General features: G+C 40.5%; 2 protein-coding genes across 4 annotated transcripts in view; one reads left to right on the top strand and one right to left on the bottom strand.

The window, feature by feature from the left end:
* LOC143855216 (pentatricopeptide repeat-containing protein At2g17033-like) overlaps positions 1 to 11,595 on the bottom strand; it is a 37,618-nt gene continuing 26,023 nt past the window's right edge. Inside the window, exon 4 of one of the 3 annotated variants that reach the window (XR_013237739.1) lies at positions 1 to 392. The gene's annotated coding sequence lies outside the window, so the exon portion shown is untranslated. Of the gene's footprint in view, positions 393 to 9,172; positions 9,634 to 11,595 lie in introns of those variants that run through there. The other 2 variants (XR_013237736.1, XR_013237738.1) reach the window with 2 other exon arrangements.
* On the top strand, positions 1,375 to 9,890 carry LOC143855215 (mechanosensitive ion channel protein 6-like). Its single transcript, XM_077365442.1, has 5 exons — positions 1,375 to 3,308; positions 7,478 to 7,601; positions 7,754 to 8,047; positions 8,132 to 8,334; positions 9,295 to 9,890. The coding sequence occupies exons 1-5, from the start codon at positions 1,531 to 1,533 to the stop codon at positions 9,578 to 9,580; spliced, it is 2,685 nt and encodes an 894-aa protein (XP_077221557.1). The 5' UTR covers positions 1,375 to 1,530; the 3' UTR covers positions 9,581 to 9,890.

The following is an 11,595-nucleotide window of genomic DNA, read 5'->3' as shown; positions in this document are numbered from 1 at the left end:
TGGAAGTGTTCATTACCCACCAGCAACTACTGCAGCATACTGAAGATAAAAGTACAATTAGCAGCAACAGTGCTCAGCTTCCATGGTTGCAGAGCAATGCATTGCTCTCCCTTTCGCAACCACCAGAGCACTGTGTGTTGATCGGATCACTTCATCTGGTGGGCCACGACAGTCAAAAATATATTCTCTACTTTTGCTGTGGCACATCTACATGGGGACCCACCAGATCAATGGCCCTGATCACATTATCTGTGGCATGTGTACGGTGGGGATGTCATGGAACTCCATACACTGCTGATCTCATCCATCGAGGGGCCTTGTTTAGGTGATTGGATTCTTTGATCGGGATGGAAACCGTAAGTTCTGAAGAGGGGGTTGAAAATATCATCTCCCTATAAAAATAGGAATCATTAAGAAAATGCATGACTTTTTTTACAAAAAAAGAATTGAAATAAGACCTAAAGTTATAAAAAATGATAGGGTATTTTCGTAGAATAGTATAATAATATTGGATTTAAGACTCTTCGACGGGCTTTTGTTAGATGTATGTAGGGGTGGCAATCCAACCGAAACCGAACCGAAAATTCGGTATCGGTTTGGTAAAACCAAACCGATTCAAATTTTAAACCGAACCGAAACTGAACCGTTGCCCCAGATTTCCAATGATTATGAGTAAGGGGTGGCGAAATTGGCCGAACCGAACTGCAACCGAACCGAAAATTCAAATTTCGGTTTGGTTTCGGTTCGGTAGAAACAAATCAATTCAAATTTTGGTTTGGTTCGGTTTGGAGGTCAAACCGAACCGAAACCGAACCGTTGCTACCCCTAGTTGTATGGATCCGATCAGTAATAATTTCGGATCATATAAAAGATCTCAGAATGTGTCCGTGGATCAGGTAATGTGTCTGGATCCGATTCGTTAAATTTCGTACTCGGATGGTCCATAGGACTGCCTGGGTCCATTAACACCCCTAATTAATCGCCTTGTGTATTAAGGCCCACTGCAGGTATCCGCAACAATACAGGGGTGTCAGTATCGAAAATAAGGGTCAATAACAAAATTCAAAAAAGAAAGCCTTTCTTTTCTCCTGGAGACCGAGTCTCCCGCGCCAATACAAAATCTCTTATACCTAAAATACCCAGACTTTGTAAAAACAACATCAAATTACAGAAACGCCACTCATCATTCCAAAACTGTAGGGAGATGTGTAAGAATTGCAGCCAAGTTTAAATCGTAGAAGAGACCCATCAATGGCCCAAACGTAATTAAGGAACAAATAAAGGGCATTGAACTTCTTTCCCATTCAAGTTTAAAACCGCGCCACGCGGAGAATCGTTTTCTTGAACTGTTCCCCTGTTTTGAAGGTTTGAAGCTCTTTTAATGGCAGTAGAAGGACATGTATGATGTTAGAATCTAGAAGAACAACTAAAGAAAAGAGAAACCAATGTCTATTCAACAGAACCCCAAATGGGTATTTCTTATTCTTTGATTTTGAGCAATCTCTTATTCATAAACGGAGGTCTTAAACCATGGATTCTCTGAGAAAATCATTCAAATCTCACGGCTCTTGCAAGGCTAGCAAGTCGGGTGGTAGCGAAGAAGATTGGCAGGAAGAGCTTCCCATCCTCTTCGATCACGAAGGGGGCGCTACGAAATCCGTTGATCGCAAAGAGGTCATTGTGAAGGTTGATGGAGGAAGCAAAGATATAGAGCTTGGGAAAGAACCCATCAAAAACATGTGGAGGGAATCGAGCTACGATTTCTGGAAAGATGAGGAAGAAATTGGGAGAGGAAATGATGACCCCCCGTCGAAGCTAATTGGGAATTTCTTGAAACAGCAGACGGAAGCTGGGGAAATAGCATTGGACATGGATTTGGATATGGAAGAAATGCATCATAATCAACGTTTTCCGATTGTCCGGGACGATCCAATTCCGAAGCATGAACAACATCAGACAACCTCCTCTAAGGATCTCAGAGTGTCATTCCAGGAAAGTCCAATCCACAGTGCGGATAAGCCACCGCAGCCCATGAAGAGACATTATAAGGGCTCGTCGGACGAGGAAGAGAATAATAAGTATAGTGGTAAGCAAAATGGGGTGCCCCCAAATTCAGAGCAGATCCTGAGATGCACTTCGAATTCGTCGTTCCGTCGAAATTCAAGCCTTTTGAGAACCAGGACAAGGTCGAGGCTGATGGATCCGACTCCGGTAGAAGATGATCGGAGGTCGGGGAAAATGAAATCTGGGCAATTGAAATCGGGGGCGTTAGGGAAGACACATGAAGATGATGAGGATGACCCATTCTTCGATGAGGATCTTCCGGATGATTTCAAGAAAGGGGTGCTCAGCGCGTTAACAATTCTTCAATGGGTTAGCCTCATTGTTATCTTGGTCATCTTTATATGCAGCCTTACAATCCCCTTCTTAAGGAGACAGAATGTCTGGAATCTGCATCTATGGAAATGGGAACTCATGGTTTTGGTTTTGATATGTGGGCGTCTGGTCTCCGGTTGGGGAATTCGGCTCATCGTCTTCCTTATTGAGCGGAATTTCCTCTTACGGAAAAGGGTCTTGTATTTTGTATACGGTTTGCGTAAGGCTGTTCAGAATTGCTTGTGGTTAGGCCTGGTTTTGATTTCCTGGCATTACATTTTGGACGAAAAGGTTGAAGAGCAGACAAAAAGCAAGACATTGCCTTATGTGAACAAAGTTCTGGTATGTCTCCTGGTAGGGACATTTATATGGCTTGTGAAGACGCTTCTCGTAAAGGTCTTGGCCTCCTCTTTCCATGTCAGTACATATTTCGATCGGATTCAGGATGCTTTGTTTAACCAGTATGTGATTGAGACACTCTCTGGCCCTCCATTGATTGAAATTCAACACACCAAGGAAGAGGAAGATAAGGTAATGGCCGAGGTGCAAAAACTTCAGAATGCTGGTGCTAAAATTCCTGCCGACCTGAGAGCCACCGCACTTGCAAGCAAGAGTGTGAGGATAGGTGGGAATAGAGGATTCCTGAGGAGCCCTGGGGTAGGAAAGAGCTTCAGGTTCTCTGGGCCATTGTCTAGGCAGTTGGACGATGGAATATGGATCGACGATCTTCATAAGCTCAACCAGAAAAATATCTCAGCTTGGAACATGAAACGGCTGATGAATATGGTCAGGCACACTACCCTTTCTACTCTGGACGAACAAGTAATGGACGCAACGCAGGGGGACGAGTCAGCGTTGCAGATTCGGAGTGAGGTTGAGGCAAAAGCCGCCGCCAGGAATATCTTCAGGAAGGTAGCTAAGCCTGGATCTAGGTAAGTTGTTGTACTTCTTCCTTTTGATTGATTATCTTGTGTGGAGCTGATTCATTTGTTCTGTGATCCGTTAAAGAACTTTTTCTCCACATTCGAGTGGTTGGTATATAATTGGGCTGCTTAGTGGATAGCTTGCAATTTGATTTCCTACTTCCATAGAGCTTCTTTAGTTGAGTGGAAAGATAATGTGATTCAACAAACATAAAATATTCATGATTTGACGGGCAAAATTCAATTATATCAGGTGTAAATAATAAAGAAGCAAACACACAAACATAAAATAAACATTATTTGACAACAATGCCTATGTCTACGGAGAAACTGATCTTCTACTATGAGAAAGAAATAATACAAGACTATATAACAGGATTATATAACGGGATTAACCCAAAACCTACACATCGCAATCCTTTGTGATGCAGATTGTAAAACCCATAAGTGCAATATGCGTCCATTAGGACTTTTACGGATTTATTCATGTTATTTAGTTTTTAGGACATTTAATTCCATGTTATTTAGAGTTGGGGACGTTGTTTTCATGGAATTTTATTTCCATTGCTTGTATATAGGCCCCATGTATTAGTGATTTAGAACTTTTGATGAACTAACGAGGAATACATATTACCATTAAAAAAACAAGGAATACAAATTTAACCCCTATTTCTCTTCTCCTTCCATTTCTCCTTTCTTCCTTCCCTCTTTCTCCCTCCCTTCCTATTTCTCTTCTTCCTTCCCTGTTTCTCATTTCTTCCCCTATTTCTACTCTACTCTTCTCCTTCTCTTTCTCTATTCCTCTTCTCTTCCTCTACTTCCTCCCTTTTCCCCTCTTTCTTCTACTTCTCTCTCAACCAAGACCTTATACTTCTCTTCACAAGAGAAATAACAAAGGGAAAGCCCCTTCTTCTCACCACAAGAAAAACTAAAGAGATCAATTGGGATAAACAAGAGAAAGGCGCACGTCCTACTCTCTTGGTTTCCTAAAACAAGGAAACCTAAAAGAGACTCCCACTCCTAGTGAAACTATAAGGGCCCACTCAAGTTGTGGAAAACGAGATACAATTGTTGGATAAAATGTTGAGGGTACTGTTGTTGATAGAAAACAGAAACTTGTTGCTTCAAGGCGTGATATCACTTTCCTTAAGACAAGATTCGCCCCCACTAGTAGTGTGCAAAGGGGATCCGCGAATTGCCTCCAAGATACAATGAAGCCTAGTAGGGAAGCCCTACTAATGTTTGATGACGCGTAGCACTAGCGGAATCAAACCCGAAATGCCCTTCCGAAATTTCAAGCCTTAGAGAAATTTCTAGATAATGTTTCTGCAGAAAAACAGTATCTAGAACAGTAAACAAAAGAAAAACAGTATGTAGAAATACTTGGGGATTTTGTAGGAGTGTAGAAGAGTGTAAAGTCTGTTAGAATTGCCGATTCGTTTTCATATCTGAAATGACCGAATTCTGCACATTTTGTAGACCACCTGGTGTCTTTTCAGTGTGAAAAACACCTCTACAGGGCACCTTTCCAGAATGTTTGAAATCTGACGGTTAGATCGCACCCATTGATATTGAACGGTCCTGATCGATCCTAGAGGTGACTGTTGGTTTGAGTAAAACCTCTCTCCAACCCAGTCATCGTTAGATCAACCATCTATGGTGTGGATCGCACCCCCTTGGCACTTGACCGTTGGGGGAAGGGACACAACCCATTTGATGACATTCTTTGACCGTTGGAGTTATGGGCCCGTTGGGCCGACCATTAGGCCCGAACTGAAGCCCAACCCAACCGAACCATTCGGCTTGATGGGCCTACGAACCATTCAACCCATCCATCCGACCGGTCCACCTTCATCTTGATCCAACGGTGCAGATCAAATCTGGAAAAATTAAAGGCTCCAATCGCTCCTCACGACGTGCAAAGTGCGCCTAAAAAAGTGCCACTATGCGCCCTATAGCCCATTGCCCACGCCGCGCGCGCGCTTGTGCGAACGGTGTGTTGCACCGTCCCGCGGGTCCAACCCAATGTGCAATCAAACAAGTAATAAAAAAGTGTAGTGCTTTATAAGCCCTTCTCTTTCTTTTCTCTCATCCGGTACGGGACTATCTTTTCAACTACACTTCTACATCCTTTTGTAAAAGCAAATCTTTCCAAGAAAAATTCTAGCAATATCCACCTTGGCACGTGTCACGGGTCTATTTTTTCACTTTCCAAATGCCCAATGATGGCACCAAGTCTTCACAACTTAGCCTCAGCCAATGTACTCAAGGCTCCCACAAGGGATAAAGAGACAAAGCAAACAGACAAAGGAACACAAGGATTTAATGTGGTTCGGCCTTAACGCAATGTCTACATCCACGGATACAATATTATTGCTTCTTACTAGGATCTCCCACAATGCCACAGCAGTACAATAACAAAGGAACTCTCACCCCAAAGGCCCAACTGCCTTAACTATTCGGGGCTAATGCCTATCTATAGTCCTATTTTAAAACTGCCTGAGGGGCATCTTTTACATGTACATATGGTTTTTACAAACTACAAGCGAACATGTGGCATAACTACTTACAACCGTCTGCCCATATGAACCATATGCCAATTTCTGCAAACCTGGGCGTTCGTGTGTATGCCTTCTTGGCCAAATGCCTTGCTGCCAATTGTACATAACCGTGCCAAACTTCACAGCAGCATATGTCATGCTGCTGCGTGCTACATGCCAACCGCTACCACCATGTGCATGCCACAAGCCAACTGCCACCAGGATGTACAGTGCCAACCACCCACATGTCAGCGTGCATTGTGCTGTTGGTTCCCGCCAGAATGTGCCAATCCGTGGCTACCCGCCAATGCCCTCCTCCTACACTTTGATGTTGGTTCCAGCTGTGCCTGCAAGCCTTTGAAAGCATGTTTTAGCATAGCCACACCTATGCTCCTCCGTGCCATGGCCTTAGGCCAATGGGCTTTTCCCACCTTGATGCCTTCTCTTAACATTGTCAAGGGTGTAAGGTGCCACCACAAGCCAATATTTTATACCGTCCGGTTAAGGGGCTAACAATATGTTTCCTACCACCTGAAGATTTTCTGTTCGCTCTTCATTGGTTCGATTTTGCCACAAACCACAATTGCCTTATGAAACGCCAACTATACACCATCGAATCATCCTGGTTTTGACACCACCTAACATGATCAACACAGTCAATGCACATGTGTAGCGCCCCGAGTGAACTTGCCTAGTCAACTTTGGAGAGGGACCTAGACCTATCCTTCCCACCCGCAAAAACTATCACATCATAATCACCTGCATATTGAAAACCCACGTGTACTAATGGTGAAAGGTGCCCTATGCACACATCACCCTCTCTCTCTCTCTCTCTCTCTCTCTCTCTCTGTAGGGTGCACAAGCAAAAAAGGCCACATCCTACTCTCTTCGTTTCCTAAAACACGAAAACCTACAAGAGGATTCCACTCCTAGTCAAACTAGATTAGGTCCACCCAAGTGATGGGAAATGGGACACAATCCCAGCATTCCTTTAGTGGACATCTCTGTAGCTGAATTTTTATAATCATATGTGCCGAATCCTCTCTTACTTAGTGCTTTTGGGGAGTCAATATTCTCCTTAGATAAAAAACCATGTTTCTTGGATACCGGCCACTATCCAATTAGATAGAAGCAGCTGTTATTTGAGTGAGCCATTTGAAAATTCGATTTGCTTCTTGGTTAGGAGAGTCTGGACATTAACTGACTGATTTCTTTTTTAAAGATATTTTGTCCCAATGTTTTCAAGGTGAAGAAATGTGCAAATGCAATGCAAATAGGATCACCACAACGCATCAGCTATTCAAGATCTTGATATATACTATATAGTACTACACAAAACAATCCCAGGAAGAAGTTGGTTTTGTTTTAATTGACATTAGATGATTAGGCATATTAAAGGTTGATTATGAAACTCAGATACATATAGGCATAACTTACTTGATGAATGCATTGCTAGAAGTTTTAATGTCTCTATGAATGCAATGCTAGTAGTTTTAAAAATCCTTATTTTTATGAGATCATTGTTTGCAAGTTAATCGCTTATGTTTATCCTGTAGTTGAAATTGTAATTCACCATGTTATATTGGAATGATAATCTTTTCCGTAACAAAGGTGACACCATACTCATGAAATTCACAGGCATATCTACCTGGTTGATCTGATGCGCTTCATGGTAGAAGATGAAGCTCGGAAGACAATGACTATCTTTGAAGGAGAAAATGAAAACCAAAAAGTCAGCAAAACTGCTCTCAAGAACTGGGTGGTAATATTTTATTTTTCTTTCTTCTTAATATTTCTGTTTCTTTCTTGTTTTTATGAATTATATCAGATGAACGCCTAAATGTGCAAGATTTGGCATATGATTTATCTAAGAATTCTTCTACATCTAGTAATCTTGAACATGTGAATTTGTAGGTCAATGCATTCATAGAAAGGAGAGCCCTCTCCTTGACACTGAACGATACTAAAACAGCAGTAAACAAGCTCCACCACATGCTGAACATTTTTGTGTGTATCATAGTAGTGGTTATCTGGCTCCTTATTCTTGGCATTGCAACCACCCATCTTCTCGTGTTCCTTAGTTCCCAGCTCTTGCTTGTGGTTTTCATCTTTGGAAATACCTGCAAGTTGATCTTTGAAGCAATTATCTTCTTATTTGTGATGCACCCTTATGATGTGGGTGATCGTTGCGAAGTGGATGGAGTTCAGGTATGAATGAAACTTAAATTGTCATACATTAAACATGTTTTTCATAATCTAATGGGATCCTGATCTCTACATTTGCAACTTCAGATGGTAGTTGAGGAGATGAACATCCTAACAACAGTCTTTCTGAGGTATGACAACCTAAAAATGATATATCCAAATAGTGTGCTATCTACCCAGCCAATCAGCAATTTCTATCGAAGTCCAGATATGGGAGATGCAATTGATTTCTGTATCCATGTTTCAACTCCAATACAAAAGGTTGCCACCATAAAAGAAAGAATAAAGAGGTAATTCTCAAAATCAGCTTTTGCTTTCCTTTTTCCTTACTATTGTGAATATGAAGAAATTGATTTTCGGTTATGATGTGCACAAGAACACGGTGCTTTGCAATTGATAAGACTTAAATGAGATTGTCATAGTCAACAATAGACTTAGCATTGACCGGGAATGCGGAAAATCATTGATAGATTCCTAGAATTAATAGATCAGACAATTTTGAGTTTGAGCTATGCATGATAATTCATATTTTAGGTGTCTCGATCAGTTTCAGACTCACAATCGCTTCTCGAAATCCAGAACAAAAAGGACCCCAGAATCTGAATAGGCTTGGGATTACTCTTATAAAAAAAGTGAGTTAACATTTAGGAATTTTTAAATTGGTATTGGCGAGTGAACAAATTGGAATTTCTAAACTGGTTTAGCATGATGTGAATTCAGAATCTGAATGGAAGAATGTGAGGTAATTGAAGGGATTTCTATTAATTTTAATTTTAATATTTCTTTTCTTTCTACTATTCTATCTTCTTTTTCTTGCTTTCATTTTATTTTCCCGCCTTTGTATGCTTTATGGGTTTCAACTGCACTATTTGTATGATTTATGGGCTCCTAACACCCTGTATGAGTTATCTACACAATTTGTATTTGAAAAATCCATGGATTCATTTCAAATAACTGAATCTAGATTCTTATTCTCTAAGCTTTGAAGAAATAAATTATAATCTTTTGAGCAATTTGTGAGTTACCAATCAAAAAGAAAGAAAATGAAAATGACTTGATGATACATTGAATGATATGCAAGTCCCTGAAAGACCATCATTTTGGGAATGCAGAATAGCATTAACAGTAACTAAGTTTGGCTAAGGCATTTATATTGATTGATTTGGCTACAAAACAAAGGTTGGCATACTAACCATGACAGCCTGAAACAAGTAATGAAAAAGGAAATTAACTACCATACATTATTGCAGATACATTGACAGCAAGAAGGAACACTGGTACCCGAATCCTTCCGTCGTGGTCAGGGATGTAGAAGATATGAACAAAGTGAAAATGTCAGTTTGGTTACAACACCGAATGAATCATCAGAACATGGGGGAGAGATGGTTGAGGAGAGAGCACGTCGTGGAAGAGATGATCAAAGTCTTCAGAGAACTGGACGTTGAGTACAGAATGTTGCCCGTTGACGTCAATTTTCGAAACATGCCGGCATTGTCTTCCACCCGGCTTCCATCAACTTGGAAATGCTTGACTTGATTGTACAAACTCATAGTTATAATTCTCAAGATGAGTGAATTTTTAGCCTGAGACTGATAAGATAAACAGATAAAGAGATTCAGGAGAGCATGTAACCATGAGGATGATTCGAAGAGTGACTTTTTGCTGCTAGAAAGTAATTTTTATTCTTTTGTGGACAAATTTTTTGTAAGATTTTATACTCCAAACAATGGCGAATTGTTGGGTACAGATTGATTTGGGCCTGCTGATTTATTTTTTTTTGTTAGTGATTTAAGATTATAATATCAACAAAAGGGATTGGAATTCATATGGAGAACAATATTTTGCACTTTTTGTTGGCTGTTTAATGTATGTTATATGTTGGATGTCTGGATTTTCTATCAGTTTCATATGGGTTAGCTGTGATGGAAACAGAGCCCTCTCTACCTTGCCTCCTGTGGTCGGAATGACTCTTGTCTAGTGGGCCCACTGTGAATTGTTGGAATCCTATTTGTTGTGATTTTTAATGCTTCACTGATATATTAAACAACATTCAAAAGCAAAACAAAACAATTGTTCTCCTTCTAATATCATTATTTTATGTAAAAAAACAAAATAAAATGTTCACCTTCTAATAGCATTTTTTTTTTGTTGAAATGCAACTAAATTCCAAACGCAAGACAGAACAACAAAAATGTAAAACCCGATCGGGGCTATCATGCCAATAAAGAGGAATTTGAACCAGAAGACTTCCTTTTGAAGATTCTCTCATTCCTTTCCATCCATACAGAAGCGGAATGACAAAGCTACCATAGCAATCTACCTCGCACTAACCATACTGAGACCTTCCATTAGGGGGGTCAACGGATCCACTTCGGATTGAATCCACCTATGTCTCAGTCACAATCTATTCAAAACCCTTATCGGTCAGATCGGATTCAGAGTGTTCTTCGGATCCTACTTCCCATGTCACGGTAACGATCCATTATAAATCGGACAGTCCATCGGAGTGTCCTTGTAGGTCCTACTTATGCTGTACACAGTTAGAATTCCCAAAAGAGGGCTCCAGTGACCTCATTTGCAGCGAGACCCCTCCCTCCCTCCTTCCCTCGTACAACATGAGCATGAGGATGATTGATGTATTTTGTATCCAAAACTCAAATCCAAATATAAATACAAAAACATAAGGTATCCAAACGTGGCCTTAATTGATTCATTTCCCTTATTTGCGTACAGGAGAGCTGATATTTGAAGCTCCCTACGTTTTGTTATCAACACCACTCTTTCTACAGTAGCAAATGAAGGAATGGAAATGTCAGCTCCCTTCTATAGAACACAAATCATTCCCATATAACTTTATTACATGAAGGTATGAATGAAACTTCGCTCTTCCACATTAAACAAAACTATAAGTAGTCAACAATACATGAAATGATAATTGACATGGCGAACATAGATGGTGCAAGAGTGTATCAAACTAGCGAATAGAAGTGAACCCATAGCGAACAGGTTCGTAAAAAAAAAAGGTTCGTATAAAAGTTGAGAATTGCAAACCTCGAACCGAGTGAACTAATGAATCACGTAGCATAGGTTAGAACTTAGAACCATTTGAGGAGCGGGATTTTCTGTCATGGCCCAGCCCCCAAGATACTTAACATGTGAATCAGAATACCAGCTAGAATTTGTTTACCGTTTATGAAAGCTCTTTGTTATGGAGAGATAACTTCATGCATGACTTCTTTTTTAACCTTCGAGCTAAAATATCTCAAGCACTATGCACCAAGTTAATTGGTCTAAAATCTTTCAACTCAATTGCTTCTTCCTTCTTAGGGATTAAGGTATTAAAGGTGGTGGTGCTGGTGTTTCTTTTCCCAATCGACCTCTTTCATGAAATTCATTTAAGATCTTCATTAAGGCAAACTTGATGTCCTCCCAAAATATTTGGTCCAATGCCATAGGCCCTGTTTGGTTGCTCAAAGGTGGCTGGGAGAGTAGTGTAATAAGAAGTCCAAAGGGAGTAGAGAAGAATTGAAGATGTCTAGAAGAGTAGTGGA

Source organism: Tasmannia lanceolata, unplaced genomic scaffold, assembly GCF_043159265.1.
Source record: "Tasmannia lanceolata isolate RefF3 unplaced genomic scaffold, GAP_Taslan_0.1 ptg000020l, whole genome shotgun sequence".
Lineage (NCBI taxonomy): Eukaryota > Viridiplantae > Streptophyta > Magnoliopsida > Canellales > Winteraceae > Tasmannia > Tasmannia lanceolata.
Note: the sequence above shows the minus strand (reverse complement) of the source record. Positions and strands in the feature narration are given on the sequence as shown.

Excerpts from the sequence above, each read along its gene's own strand:
- LOC143855215 (XM_077365442.1), top strand. The coding sequence starts at position 1,531 with ATGGATTCTCTGAGAAAATCATTCAAATCTCACGGCTCTTGCAAGGCT. Across the intron at positions 3,309-7,477 it reads GTAGCTAAGCCTGGATCTAG|GCATATCTACCTGGTTGATC; the intron begins GTAAGTTGTTGT and ends TGAAATTCACAG. Across the intron at positions 8,048-8,131 it reads GCGAAGTGGATGGAGTTCAG|ATGGTAGTTGAGGAGATGAA; the intron begins GTATGAATGAAA and ends TTGCAACTTCAG.